This window comes from Macrosteles quadrilineatus, unplaced genomic scaffold (genome assembly GCF_028750875.1).
Source record: "Macrosteles quadrilineatus isolate MER2022 unplaced genomic scaffold, UCM_ALF_1.0 Scaffold_1__1_contigs__length_201487025, whole genome shotgun sequence".
Lineage (NCBI taxonomy): Eukaryota > Metazoa > Arthropoda > Insecta > Hemiptera > Cicadellidae > Macrosteles > Macrosteles quadrilineatus.
The window spans coordinates 126374426-126390452 of record NW_026542594.1 but is presented as its reverse complement, the minus strand read 5'-3'; the positions used below and the strand labels follow the sequence as shown (position 1 = coordinate 126390452).

Genomic DNA, 16027 nt, shown 5'->3' with positions numbered 1-16027 from the left:
GAAGTAATCAAACAAATGTTTTATTGGGATATGGACATAACCTATAAGGACTTTGTTGTTGTTTACACTGACGGTTCCAAAACAGTAGAAGGAGTCGGCGCGGCTGTCATGATTCCATCTGCAGACATTGTTGAAAAATACAGTATAAACAAAATTTTTTCAAGCTATTCAGCGGAACTAATAGCAATCTTCAAAGCCATCGAGCTTATTAAACAACTTGAAGGATTCAACTTTGTAATATGTACTGACTCACAATCGTCGATTAGAGCCCTAGAGAGTACGTATAATGGAATTGAGAAGAACAGATTAACGTCAGAAATTATTTATCTTGCTATTGAATGTGAGAAAAATATAATCTTCAAATGGATACCAGGACATTGCGGTATACTACACAATGAATTAGTTGATCAATTAGCAAAAAAAGCAATATCAGAAGGAATCACATTACAAAACATACAAATACCAATCGAGGATTTTAAAACCCACAGGCAATCCCATTACGTAGAAATATATAATAAAACTTTCCTGGAAACAAACAAGGCAAATTGGTACAAAAAATCCAAAATGAGTACAAAAAGATCCCCTGGTTTAGAAACACCAAAATGAATAGATTCGATCTTATTAACATTTTTAAAACTAGATTTGGTCACGCAAACGTAAACAATAGCCTGCATAAAATCAATAGTTATTTGTGTAACTAGTGGTGAAAGTGGCACTTTGCTGCACACGAGAGCAATGTTTACGCACGAGCCGCTGGCGAGTGCGGAATGATCTCGAGTGCAGCAAAGGCCTTTTTCACTCGTGTTACACATTATATTTTTCCTACAGTCACTATAAAGCATAAATAAATAATTAGTCTTTCAAACACTATACAACACGTTTAAGTTCAGCTGGCAACACAAATGGTGCCCTAGAGAAAGTAGTGCCCGCGGTCCATATCACTCCGCTATTTTTCCTCGGCAAAAAATGTGCTCCGCGTTTGAGAATATAGTTCCGTATGTTTTTGTAATTTGAAGTGGTTTCCGTGCCTAAAAAAATGCTTTAAAGGTATTTTCTTGTTTATTAAGTTCGTAGGAATGTTTTAAAAACGTTTAAAAGAAAAGTCCAGAAAGTTCAGAAATACCGAAACTATAAACACGAAATGACAGGTTAAATCATAGTTATAATAGTCAATCAGCTGCTCATAGTATTATTATCTTTAAGTGTTGCCAACCTATTTCCAAGCGTACACGGATTACGTGCATAATAGAACCACGCTGTTTTGTGTTGTTTCGTTGGAATCCTGATGTGCGGCAAAGTATAAACCGTGCGGCAAAGTATAAACCGTACGGAAAAGTATAAATATGCAGCAATTAGCAGCTTGCTGTACTATAAACAGTACAAGGAAGCCAACTTTGTCGTGTGACTGTAGGAAAAAAGTATTTCACACCACTTTTTATGAACTGCATGGATAACAAAGTTGAAACAATAGAACACATATTGCTAGAATGTCCACAGCATAGTTACGCAAGAATAGCATGCTTTAAAAAAATAAAAAAAAAGATAACCGACAGGAAAAATAGACAAATTATTACCTTGACAGATCTAATGAAGACCGAAGACCTAGAGATATACAAAGAGTTAAATGCATTCCTTCGCATGATTAAAAGACCTCTTTAAAGACAAAAACACACTGACACACTCAAAACAAACCTAAATGTTTCTAGTGTGTTCCTGGCTGGTGGGTTCTTCATTCCGCGGTCTTATCCCCTTTCGGGTTAGGAAAGTCTGCTTGATAGACCCCAAGCAGTGAAGACACTCAACCCTGACCTTCCTCAAAATCCCATCTTACCACAGAAATATCCCAATCTTTTTGAAAAACAAATAACAAAATAATATAACCATGTGTGAATAGTAACTATGCTAACAAAATTATTGACAATTAACCATGTGACTAACAAACTGTTTCAGATGACAATACTAACCTGAAGGAAGCAACCGAAATAAAAAAGTTATATTTAAAATACTGAACCACGCGGCTGCATTGTTTTAACCGAGCAAAGCCGGCCGTTTTTGGCAAAATAGAAAAAAAGAAAAAAAAATCAGAGTCAGAGAGGATCACACACACTGCCTGTAGTAAGGTCAATAGCTAAACTCAAACTCAAATCAAATCTGCCATCAGTGCCATCTGCCCCATGTGCTTCGATTTGTATGTTTTCTACGCCAATATCAATTAACAATTGAATAATTGTTACGTTTTGAAAGGGAACAATCCACACCCTGGACTTTTTACCATCTAATAACGTCGACCTTTTTGTCAGTTAGGCCTAGCTTTATTAAGTGAATTCATGACCCGATGGCAAATGGAATCTGGGTCTGGAAACTAGGCCTATCTCGCTTAGATTCGATTCGAATCAGATTACCTACGGAATTGAAGCCGAGCACTTCGGCTACTCGCTGTTTCTCTCGGCATTTTAATTGAAGAAATTTTGGCAGTTTTTGTTGGTTTACTTCATCAAAATGGATCAAGGTACAGTAAGACAAGTTCTATCTGTTTAAGTATGTGTTAACTCTTGTCTTAAGGTTTCAAAGGGGATTAATTTGAGTTGGCCTACCTAAGTAATACAAAATTAGTTCCAAAGTAGGAACTAAATTGGCTTCATAATCATAGTAATTTGGATTGCTACTTTAAATTATCCCAATATCTGCTAGGCCTAGTTAAGGCAATTGGCCTAAACCATTAAATTATAGCATGTTGAACAAAAGAAAATTTATTTTGTGCACTAGGCCTAGGATAGCCTAGGCTTAAATTTACTTGATTTCATGAAGTTTGAGACACTTGCACGGACGCAAAAAAAATGATGCCTTCAAAAGGGGTATGGTGGGCTGCCGATACAAATTGCCACATAAGTTTCCTTTGGCCTATTCAGTCAATCAAAAATCGAGATGCTAGCCTACTGGCCTTTCCTCTCCTTCTCTTAAACCATTACTTTGCCTGGTGACCTATCTATTAGACCTTGGTCTAGACATTTGATATAGGCTATCTCTTTACCACGTTGACTGCTAACCATACGTTTACACGCTGTGTTGTAATGCACAGGTCATCCATGGAACCGTGTTGCTCTAAAGCCAACTAGCCATACTCAGTGTGGGACAGCTTTCTTCCAGGGGCTTTATCGAGCCAGTTTATTGAGTCCTCTAACCCTCCAGTACACGTGCCGCGGACTCAGAGTCTGCACATTTGGAAAAGCGTGCCGAAATAAGTGAATCTATGAGCGAATGACATGACGTGCTATTTACCTTCTGAAAGTTAGACAAACTATCATTTTAGCCTTTATTTATATAAAAACGTATTAAACCCATTTATAATCAATCAAATTGCACATTAAAAACTCTTACTTTATATATTTGTAACGCCCCAAAACCCGTCAAGGGGTAAAAACCCGATTTTTTAAAGTTTCATCTTAAATATTATAATTTTCTACGTTCGGGGTAAGCCGTGCCGCCCGCGTTGTCAGCGGCAGCGTAGGGGCAATGGTCCTACGTCATCGTAGGGGGGATGACGCTAGTTACCTACCCCGCCGCCAGGGGCGATGGCGAAGAAGGACCAGAAGAGCGGACCTCATGTTCAGTCGTCCACCCGCTACCGAACCGTCAGTACGCTTGCTGTTTGGAGACAATCCAACAGTCTATAACCTCCTAAATTCTGGTCAATTAAAGATTTCCCCCGTTCCTGGTAGAATCATAAGTCATCAGGTTAGTGTGCTACCAAATTTATTTTGTTTAATCTCATTTTTAGAAAAGTTATTATTTTTATTTTACTGTGCCGCAGTCGCGCGCACCCCGCACGCTTTTTCACGTACGAGCACACTACCTTTTGTCTTAAACCAGCTTCGGAAATCAGTTAAGTTGCCGGAACGGTTTACGTACGACTTACCCCGTTACCCCGGACCGTCCTACGTAAATTTGGTTTAAAAACCCCGTATCGACTCTGGTGATCGACCGAGTCTAATTTTCCCGACAAGTTTACTTTGGTGATTACCAAGTATAACAACCGAATCACGTTTTAGTTCAGTTTCTAATTAATTAGGCTTATTCGCATTTCGATAGGTTATTCAAAATTCTAAATTTAACTTTACATATTTTTCAAGTGGCTATGATGAGCACTTGTTGAAGGTAAGCTTAACATTGTAAGCATTATTGTTGTAATTAATATTCTGAGCCAATAAACTCGAAACGATAATTAATTAACAAACACGATAGAGCCCTGGACTATCTCATTGTAGGCTAAGCTATCTGGACAAATTTAAGGTGTGACAGAATTTCAGGTGAGACAACAATTACGTACTTTAAAATCTAATTTTGTCTCTCAACCCGAAATTTCGTCATATATTAAAAAAATATATAGCAAACAAAAAACCACCATAGGTGGCCCACGTAGCTTCCCCGTTCCGTGGAATCTCCCACGTGAGCAGTGACACCCGGAGCCAGGCTTCCTGCTACGCTACTCTTCAGGTTTCAACGGATTAATAGGGTTGAGCAGGGGAGGTTTGAGAGCAAAATAATGTTCAATCGGTTCCTAGAAAGGGGCACAAAAGTAGGCCTTACTTGCTGTTCCTTGTAAAACTGCAGGTTGGCGATAACACATAAAAAAAAAAAAAAAACAAATGTGCCCGGTGTAAAACTCTAGGGGAACGTAACTTTCCGCAGTGTGAGGGTAATGGCTGGGCGCACTAAATCAGCCAATCCCTGTCTCTGAGCCCGGAAGGTATGGTTATGTAGAGTGTGGGGGGTTTCCTCTGGAACCTCAATTGAGTTAAGGGTGTCGCCACCTTTGGTGGATAGGTTCATCCGGGCGGGTCGCACTTCTAAGCCCGCCTCCTTTTGGGAAACCCGAGGGCCTGGCAGTGATGTTGGGCTTGATGGGGAAACCAAGTAGATCAGGTGTTGGGATCAAGCCCGCTAGGGGTATCTGGGGATCTATCGCCCTGGGTATCCCTGATTTCCAAGCAATGGGATGGCCTTGATCGGGTAGTGGTGGAATAGGGGGGTGGGGGTTCCCCCGTCAGCTTGCTGGCGAACCCCTTCCTCCTGGCTTTGATGGCGGGTTTTGGCCTGTCAAGGATTGGATAGGTCCCGAGTGTTGCTTGCACTAAATGCGTCAGGGCATTTCATTATGGGCCTTCAGGTTTTCTACCTAGGCTGGTTTCAGGTGGAGTGACGCTTAAAACCAAGTAGCCGGTATCCCTGGTTAGGATTGAGGGGCAACCATCTTTCTGAAGGGTTGCTTCGGCAGCCGGTGAGCCGGTGAGTGCGTATGCTCCGACCTACACCATGGGGCCCGGGTATGTTTAATTATAGGTACCGGGTTTGTAGTTGAGGGGCTTCGGCTCTTTCGACAAAACAAAATGGAAATGGAATGGTGGAAAGCTCCGTCACATATGGAGGGTTAAGGATATATCTGAGTGAAAATGCAATCAGACACATGGGAATTCGCTTAGTCCGTATTCTAGGTTTGCTGCGGGCATTTGTCTTTGTTATTGGTATCTGCAATAATCTCTTCAATAAACCGGTTTACCATTTATTACTAATATTGCTATGACTAATCTTTTATGTGGAGACACCACAATGGTATTTTGTATGTTGCGTTAATTACTTCGATGTACAGTCGTAGGAGCTCTGTTGTATAGAGGTAATATGACCCTAGATAGAGATTGTAACTACAGGATATTACCTGTACAGTTATTGATATATGATTGCCATCAGAGACTATTCAAATTGTATTATACAGGGAGCGGCAGAAATATCTGACGGTTTTCAAGCGAGTACAGTCCGGCAGCCGAGTGGAGGGGGGTGGTGGGGAGCGGCTCATTCTCAAGGCCAAGTGACCCCATTTCAGTCGCCATGGAGCAGTGGACCGGTATACCGGTATACATCGCGCGTTTGTCGTTGAGGCGTATTTTAAAGTGGCAATTCTGTTGATACGCAACATAAGTTTCGTAGGCATTTTAATGTGGCTTGTGGGGAACCTGTCCCATCCCGAAACACCATCAAATTGTGGGTAGATACCTTTAGATCCACAGGATCAACTGCAAAACGTAAGCCTACAGGCCATCCAAGGTCAGTGAGGACGCCGGAGAACGTGGAGCGAGTGTGACAAGCTGTGCTAACAAGCTCGCATCGCCTGGCGCATAGACAAGCTGCTGCTCTTGGCATGTCTGATCGCTCTATTCGACGAATTTTGCACTCAGACCTTCACTTTCACCCACATAAAATAGCAATCGTCCAAAAACTTCAGCTTCACGATCACGCTAATCGTCAAACATTTTCAGAGCAAATGATAGATTTGATGGATGACGAAAACATTCTTGTAATGAGTGATGAGGCCCATTTTCACCTAGATGGCTATGTAAACAAACAGAATTTTAGGTATTGGTCACATGCTATTCGTTTTGCAGTTGATCCTGTAGATCTAAAGGTATCTACCCACAATTTGTGTTTCGGGATGGGATAGGTTCCCCACAAGCCACATTAAAATGCCTACAAAACTTACGTTGCGTATCAACAACAGAATCGCCACTTACACCTCAACGACAAACGCGCGATGTATACCGGTCCACTGCTCCATGGCGACTGAAATGGGGTCACTTGGCCTTGAGAATGAGCCGCTCCCCATCACCCCCCTCCACTCGGCTGCCGGACTGTACTCGCTTGAAAACCGTCAGATATTTCTGCCGCTCCCTGTACTAGTGTGATGTTGCTCGAATTTGAGCAATTGCAAAGTATTAGGCTACATGAGTTATTTCAAAACGAATAACAGTCATATTTACAATGAGTTTAAAAGAGTCAACTCAAAGATTACCGGTGTGTAACTCAGACCATGTTTATCTTCATTATTGATTAAACCTAAAGCATTCCGCCCGGTTTTCTCCTTCTCAAAATGCCTCGCTGAACAGGCAACACAGGTCATCGATAGAGGGCCAATTGAGAACGAAAAGTCGTTTTGGGGGTGATGTTAATGCGCATTTGTAACCTAATAGTTGAGATTGTCCAGGGTCAGGTACTGACTGTGATGAGTTAAGCCTATTACGCGCCACTGTTCTGTAACTGCGGTCGTTTTCACGATTACGCCTCCTGTCTATGTTTTGTTGACGTCGCGTTGGAGTCATTTAAAAGAAAAAAAACAACAAATAAACCAATTAGTTAGCTACACAAAACAATGATAAATGCACAAATTTAAGTTACAATCATGCTAACACAATCCGTCATAGTGACACAAAACAACGATAAATACACAAATTTAAGATACAACCATACTAACACGATCCGTCTTGGGGGTTATAATTACACTACTCAAATAGTAAATAAATGTAGGCCTACTCAATGCGTTTCATTGAATTGAAAAACAAAACAGCAATTAAATTACAGCTAATCTAAATGTAAACAATTATGTTCTTCTTAAGCATAACATGGGAACTTTTAAAGCCACTGGGGCAGAGCCCAAGGGACTTTTTCAAAAATGTAAGGCCAGTTTGCAAATCTATGCGACACGCTCTTTCCAATGTGACGTCAATGGAAAACATCGGTTAAGAAATGGCGGAGGAGTTCAACCGACAAAGTTTGATGTAGCGTAATAATTATATAGGCCTAGATCGAAGTTTTGTAAATTATTGTATTTGTTTTGCAGTTTTGAAATGTACATGAATTATTATTGTGGAGATTAAAATAAAAGTTTTATCAGCAATTTGGTTAAATAAATAAATAAATCTTTATTATCACATAACGTTTACAAAATATAGCAATGCTATAAAACAGGTGACATTGTCAATACAGTATACAAATACCTTAAAACTAAGGAGTTATAAAAGAATAAAATAAACTAACGCTATGAAAATAGAAATAATTGTTGTAGACAAAATAGATAAACTTAAACATTGCATTTAAAATACCAAATAATTACACATCTTGATCACATAAAAACTCATCTATACTATAATATGTTTTCCTTAAAAGAAAATTAGTAAGGCTGCTCTTGAAATGCTTAGACTGTATTCTGTTTTTGAGCTCTTGAGACAATTTATTAAAAAACTTTTTGCCCATGTATGTCGGAGTTTTTTCTACTAATGAAAGACGGTGCCGCGGATATTGAAAATTATATTTAAACCTAGTATCGTACTTATGCTTGACATTTTCACTAGATAATTTTTCAAAATTTCCCTCCACCATCAAAAGTGTTTTAAAAATGGTTAAACTCGGAACAGTCATTATCCCTAATTCTTTAAAAATAGGTTTACATGATGTTCTCCAAGGAGCAAATATCATTATTCTTAAAAACCTTTTTTGTATCTTAAAAATTAAATCAATGTTTGATGCAAAGCCCCAGAATTCAATTCCATACTGAAGAATTGAATAGAAGTATGCATAATATAACATCAAACGAGTTTTTAAGTCAATTGTGTTTCTTAAACATATCATTTGATAACATGCCGAATTCAGTCTACTAATCAAATTTTCAATGCTTTTGTTCCAATTTAAATTTGAGTCTACGTACAATCCGAGAAATTTTGCATCATCTTGAACACATAAATTTTGGTCACTAAACTCTCTTGCCTGAGTACAAAACTTTACCAATTGGGTTTTATCTTGATTCATTTTTAAACCGTTAATATTGAACCACCGTTCCAATTCCGATAGGGCTTGTTTAACTTTGAGAGATAGTTCTGAATCATTTTTAGATTTGACAACTGCAGTTGTATCGTCGGCAAATAAAACAAGGTTGTTGGAAACATTTTTAGGCAAGTCATTTATATATAAAATAAAGAGTAAAGGTCCGAGAATTGACCCTTGGGGAACACCAACTGTAATTTTTTCCCATTCTGATATTGATTTTTCATTATTTTTAAAAATTACTGTTCTTTGAAATCGATTTGTCAAGTATGAAGTCAACCATAAAACAGATTCTTTTGAAAAGTTATAAATTTTTAGCTTTTTTAAAAGTATATCATGGTTGACACAGTCAAATGCCTTGGATAGGTCACAAAACACTCCCATTGTGGTTATACTGAAGTTTTTATTTTGAAGTTATGCCGAGGATTGTTTGTATAACACTATTGAGGTATTGCTAACCTTACTACTTTGTATATAACCCTGAAAAGCAAAAATCCTTTTAGCGAATTTCCCTATAGGGAAGTAGCTATTACCGTAGGTGGCACGGTAAGACCTAGACCTGGGACCGATTTACTTTTTCATTTTGATGTCCCCAGAGGCCAAAAACACCATTCGTTCAAATTTTTATATATGTATATATATATATATATATTTATATACCTTTGTACCCACCCGGAGAGGCAGTCACCGCGCTGGTAATTTACTCGGTGTGGCAGTCACCCACCCGAAAGCCAGTCAGCTCTCCCAAAAGCCAGTCAGGTATGGCTTCCCGTGCACTTTATACGTTTGAAAACAGCTTAACCGGTGCTGCTGCCTGTGTCGATAAGCGTAACTGCAATACCAATGCGGAGACTGTCTCATCGTGTGTTCTTGTTCTATCGTGGAGTAGTGTAGCCAGTACGGCACCCTCCTCGCCTACTTTGTAGCGGTAACACCCAGCGGTCTGTAACCTTCGTTTACTCCTTGTTACTATTTATGTTGGGATAGTGATTAAATACGTGTTAATGTTTAAACATGTTCATATTCCAAATAAAGATGATGCACCTCTAATAAGGAACTACGAATATTAATTAATTATAAATGGTTGAATCTTAAAACCTACCCGGTCATCATCCCAAATTTTAAGTTTTATTTTTTTCACCTTCAGTAGAAATTTTAGTCAATATCTCCTTTATTGACGTACAATATTTACAGTGTGTCCACGGACCGGGAAGATCGGAAATTATACGGATTTTCTTTATCTCGGGAAATATACGTGAATCTTCTCCGAGATACGGAAACTGTTTTTTTACGCTTACTAACTTTAATAACTACGAAACTACACTCGATAGATAAAAGATGTTTATAATAATTTTAATTTTACAAACAAACCATTACATGAATTCTATTTTGGGACGGATGAAAGATAAGGAAGCAACAAAAAGTGGTCACGAGTGCTAATACGGGGGGGAGGGGTACACCATGACAAACGCCAGAAACGATTATTTGTTTACTTTTCAGATTCCTTATCAAATCTCTCTCTCTCTCTCCCTTTCTCTCCCTCCCTCTCTCTCACTCCCCCCCCCCTCTCTCTCTCTAACGATGTACAGTTTGTGGACTTTACTGAATGGCTCGTTTTAAGATCGTATCATTACGAATCGTATCATTTTAAGATTTTCTTACACGAGAAATGCATTTTCCATTTTTAAATTTCTCAGGTACAAATTTTATGAAATAACATTATTGCATTGTTTGACAATAATATTGTACTTAGGAACTGAAATAAAATTCAGGAGGTCAGTTATCAAACATTCAATAGCCTTAAATAACGTTAAGTATTACTAATTGACGTTAATCAAAACCAGTAGTCAATATTTAGGTTTGTTGCACTAGATTTAGACACTGCGGACTTGCATTTGCTATTTTATATTCAGGTCGGATTTATTTAAAACTAAACAAATACGAACTCATTCGTGGTCCGAAAATTCCCCTCTTCCAAGTAAGGCTATAACGGCACATTACAAAACGAGAAAGTTGAAATTCTCAGAACTCATCTGAATGTTCGTCTACCTCTTGGCGCATCCATTGCAGTGATTCAATGGTGTCAGACTCCGACCAGCTTGTCGTGTGTCGAGTGCTCGAAACTGTGCAAATTTGACTAGTAGAGTAGCAGTCATCTTCTATAGAAATAAAATTACAGTTTTGTCTGTCCATTGCGTAGAATCATGCAGTTTTTTGTTGTTGTTATTTTTACGTTTCATAGCCTAAGAAAGCCGAAACGAGTATCATCTCAATTTCTGTCTGTCTGTCTTTCTGTAATTCTGTATGTACCGACAAAATGTAAATTTACGCTGCCTACTCCGAGAAAACTAGATTACGGTATGCTATATAGTATAAACATCTACCATATCCATAATAATGTTCTACCGCTGCATCTAAACAGCAGAAAAAAGGAAATCACCAAAGATTCGCACAATACTACAAATTATTTATAAATAAAAAAAACATTAGCATAACTGTAAACAATCCTATTTTGTCACTTCCAATTGTGTATCAAAGGTTTTTGTTGCGGCTTGGTTCAAGTTAGCTGTTGTCGTAAATGAAAAAAAATAATAGTGCTGCACTCTATTGGTAAACCCTATAAATCCTTAATGCTGTTGAATATCATAGAACCAACATGTGTAATTGAAACAACAGGTAAAATTCTTTAATTGATTTCAAATATGAATACTGATAAGGTTAACATGGGAATTCCCAGGGCCACTAGGGTGGAGCCCGAAAGGATCTGAGCCCGAAAGGATCTTTGAGATAAGAGTATGTCTATATGTTAATCTGGAATGTGAGCTATCGTCATATCGAATTCCAGCTCAATCTGACCAGTAATTAATGCGTAATTGAACTTCAAACAAACAAACAAACACACAAACTTTCACATTTATAATATTACTGTAGTAAGATTAGTAAGATAGGGGGTGTAGGTGTATGACCGAGGCTGTAATCCTCTTAATCACGGTCGGTTGACCTGTCAGTTTTAGGTTGGTGTCGAACGCTTCCGCATCAACCGTGCATAGCCGAAGCCGAACTGTTCGCGGCTAATTGTTAGCTCTATCACCGTCGCTGTCAAAACGTATCGTTTGTAGGTTAAATTTAAATTTAATTTTACCGTCATAACCTAACCAAACTAACCAAACTTGCTGATAATGAAAAATCGAATGAAGGTTTACTAATAAAAAAATAGCTCTGTTCATAAAATAAAATTACAAATGCCTAACATTTAATTTTATAATTTTTTAAATTATAAAATTAAACTATCATAACCTAACCAAACCAACCAAACTTGCTGATAATAAAAAAACCAAATAAAGGTTGGTAATCGAAAAATAGTTTTGGTCATAAAGTTATAAATTATAACAAAAGATGTACAGTTAAGAAGTAATCGCATTCTAAGCGAAATCTTTGACAAAAGGTTAACGCCTCCAGTGGGATTCAGAATTCTCGGTTCCCCACCCCTCCACTGGTGACCACTACCCTCAGGCCATAAATCAGGTGATTAACCCAAACAAAGATCTGGGACGCTGTCCGTCTCCCGTAAGATAGGATGTATTAATTAAATATTGATTACTAGCTGTATGCCTGTTCTACGCACGGGGATCTTATAGTGGTCAGTTATATAAAGAACAGCAGATGGTTTGCATATTTTCAGATATACTGGCCAAACTATTATATAGAAACAAATACAGTATCTGACAGTTTCAAGTAAAAAAAATGCGTACCTAATAGATCTATGTGGGGTACACTTTTGTATCTGATGGCACAAACAACTAAATGATTATTCGATTGTTTAATTCGATATATCGTTTGGTTAGTTAGGTTAGGTTAACCTTACCTATCTCACCAAACGACATAAAGTTAAAATACTATACCTCAACCTCGCCATTAAACATTCAGGTTGGAAATTTCACTATCAAAGGTGCTCTTTTCCTGTCTGTACGGAACACTGAGTAATATGCGCTACCAACTTATAAATAATTGTTTAGGCCTACGAACCCAAGAGATGGGCAATTGGTCTATTGGCTGTATGGTCCAGCGAGCAGCACATAGCGTTGAGAAGACACATTGGAAAAGCGATTTGAGCATAATCCGTAAACCTCTGTTACAATCACCCACTGCAGTTGTCACTGTACATTTTACCACAGACAACACAACCACCATTCAAGTGTCGTCAATGAGAGTTGAAACCTTTTGTGTAAGCTATTGGTAACGCTTATTTAAAAAATATAAGTTTCCCAGCCATACAGAACACTGATTCAAGGTCTTTTCCCCAGTTATCAAAACTCAATAAAAATGTTATACACAAAGAAGCTCTTTTTTCATTTACAGTTACCCTACACATTATTGCACTTGCGAAAATCCGTTATGTAAGGAAACACGGTTTTAATCCAACTTGGTTTGGATTCGCTTTTGAAACGTGATCGGAAATGATTGCGGTATTTCTAAACAACGTTTAATGTAAACATATCAGTGACAGCTATAGAAAAATAATTTTGATCCGAACAGCTGTTCCCTATTTCATAGATGATTATGTGATAAAACTTGACAAAAATCACACAAAATAGGGTTTTTAAACGTCCGTAAGTTTTTTTACAAATTAGTGAGGCCATATTTTAATAGCTAAAGACACTTTTGCCAATCTAGTGAACACATTAAAATGATTTGGATTTTGATAGGTACTCTTGTTTTTCAGGAGAAGGCCGTGTAAAATGGCTTTTGGTCCGTGACAGACGGAAGACAGACAGAAATTGAGATGAGACTTGTTTCGGATTCTTGAATGTATAAAACGTAAAAATAACCTAAAAGTACAGACAAAACTCTAATTTTATATATATAGATTTGTACCTCTGGTGATTTTTATTAGAAGGTTATTGAAGTAAATAAAGAACAATTTACAAACCATCCGACCAGTGTTTTCATTTAAAAAGTACGTAGGCCTATTTGATTGGCTTTGTTTTCTGAACTAAAATATCTATTTTCTGATCTATTTTGAGTTCCTGGTTTCGAAACATAATTTGGCAAAACAATTATTTATTCATTAAACAACTTGATTGGAAAATAATTTTTTAACTTTGGAGGACAATTTTAATCATAAAAAACTTTTGAATTCTAATAAACCTAGCTGCTGTACCCGTATTTTGCATCGGAGAGGATTTTGAAGAGAAAAAGTTTGATACACGTCATATATATCAAATCCCACTCCAAACACGTCATGTTAATACGTTTACTTCCTTAAATTAAGAAAGTCACAATCTCCAATTAACAGGCTCGTAGCAAAAATTAAAAGTTTCACAATTCGAATAGTTTCTACCTTTTGGACCGTAAAATCAAAGCACTGCACTTACAGCTGACTTCGTTTAACATTCTGTTATCTACATTCTTCAAAAATGTAAACATTGTGAAACTTTAAAATCCCATGGGGCGTAATTCAAAGAAAACACGTTAAAAGTAATCGGTATATGTGTCAACCAGGTACAGGGTTACCTCTTGAATTTATATAGATAATAAATCAAAAAATAAAGAAAATATAAGTTTATTGATTATTGGCCGTTATAAGATAAACAATCACAGGGTGTCCACATTCTGGAAAGTCAGGGATAGTCATGGAAAGTCATGTAAAACAATTTTGGTCATTGAAAGTCAGGGAAATAGGCAAGATGTCATGGAAAGTCATGGAAATTTCCAATTATGGATGGATTTGAGGGGACCATTCAATGCTCTAGTCAGCTGTAACCCGGACTTGTAGCATTTTTCAGGATTTTTCACAAATGTTCGACAATTCAATTTATTACAGTTGTATTATTTTATGAGTTTTTGGTTTGTTTTAGTTCATTGTTGTACCTATTGTACTCCATTGTTATCTGTTATTACATATTTCAGTATTTTCTGCAAAAATAACATGTCCAGGCAGTTATATTTGTGTGTGTATGTTATATTATAATTTGCGTGTAAAGTTCGTGAGTCATGGAAATCAATGGTAAATGGTCATGGATAGTCATGGAAAGTCATGGAAATTAATGACAAATTTTTTGTGGACACCCTGCAATCACGAAACATGACTTGATTAAGTAACCACACATCACTGCGTCTATATCTTCATTCTCATGTAAAAATCGCTTCGATTGTGGCTATATATAATAGGGAAGTAAGATTTCACTGTACAACGCGCTCAGTAAGCTCGAGAACCAGCAATAAGTTGGAAATAACCAGCCGAACCAACCATCCAGTGCTTCGCTAGTCGCTACCCCAGGTCGGTCGGTAGCCCATCAATGGAACCCGTTAGGTTCGCCCCTGCCTCTCGCCGCAAGAGAGACAAGAATTTTGCCTTGTTCTCCCGCCTTCGATTGTTTGAGGCGGGAAAACTATCTATGTGCTACGGCCCGCACAACACAGGATATTGTTTTCGTATTATAACTGTGAACGTTAGCTTTTATGCACTCCCTTGGAGAATAATTCAAAACTGCAAAGAACATTTATAATCCCACAGTATACTAGATATTTAAACTATAAATACTTTGGTTGTTTGAAAAAATATTTTTGGACGATAAATTTTGCAAATGTTTGAAACTATCCAAGATGGCTGCTTGCCTCCAAGGACTCAACAATAGGCCTACTTGTGCGACTATAAAGCAATAACTCCCCCCCCCCTTGCGCTTGCTAATTAGCTCGGTACATATTTGTATCCACAGTTGGCAGGACAATAGCCATTAAGATGACCAAAGATTACATTGGCATTTAGGTATTTAACCTGTAGAATAGTAATTTTTAAGTAATCTGGAAGACTACTAATTAAAATGAAGTGCGAAAGATTGGTTATAAGAGTGATCAATGCTTGAAGCATTATCCGTTTGTTTGAGGTGCGGATTTTCAAGCTTGTAGAACAAATAAATATTATACAAAGTAGAAGGGCAGGGGTGAAATTGACTGAAGTGACGGGATACCCAGTGGATTTTCAGTGACTGGATTCCAGTGGTATGCGGTAAAATATATAGTGACTGGCTTAGCAGCACAAATTTTACGTGACTGGCTTTCCCGTGCAAATGCGGTGGTGACTGCATTAGCATAGCAGTTTTTACGTAATTATATTTTAGTATTTTTAAGAAAAAAAGAGATATATACATTCAGAAATGTCTAGGCTTAAGATATTTACCAATATATATTATATATATATCATAGTCTTGAAATATATTGGGGGGTGCAACTGACTGACTTCCAGTGTATATTTCATGTGACTGACTTCCCGGGCGCGGCCGTGTATATATATATATATATATATGTTCTGTATTTAATTAATTATTACTATATTTATCATCATAATTATTGTTCAATTAGTGATAGCTTATTTCCAAAC

At 37.6% G+C, this 16027-nt stretch overlaps 1 protein-coding gene across 2 annotated transcripts in view; it reads left to right on the top strand.

Annotated features, from left to right (window-relative positions):
* Positions 1-2134: 2134 nt before the first annotated feature.
* LOC128984499 (prolyl 3-hydroxylase sudestada1-like) overlaps positions 2135-16027 on the top strand; it is a 64673-nt gene continuing 50780 nt past the window's right edge. For both annotated transcript variants that reach the window (XM_054403835.1, XM_054403829.1), the window contains exon 1: positions 2135-2509. In XM_054403835.1, the coding sequence (XP_054259810.1) occupies positions 2500-2509 (10 nt within the window). In that variant the 5' untranslated portion in view covers positions 2135-2499. The remainder of the gene's footprint in view (positions 2510-16027) is intronic.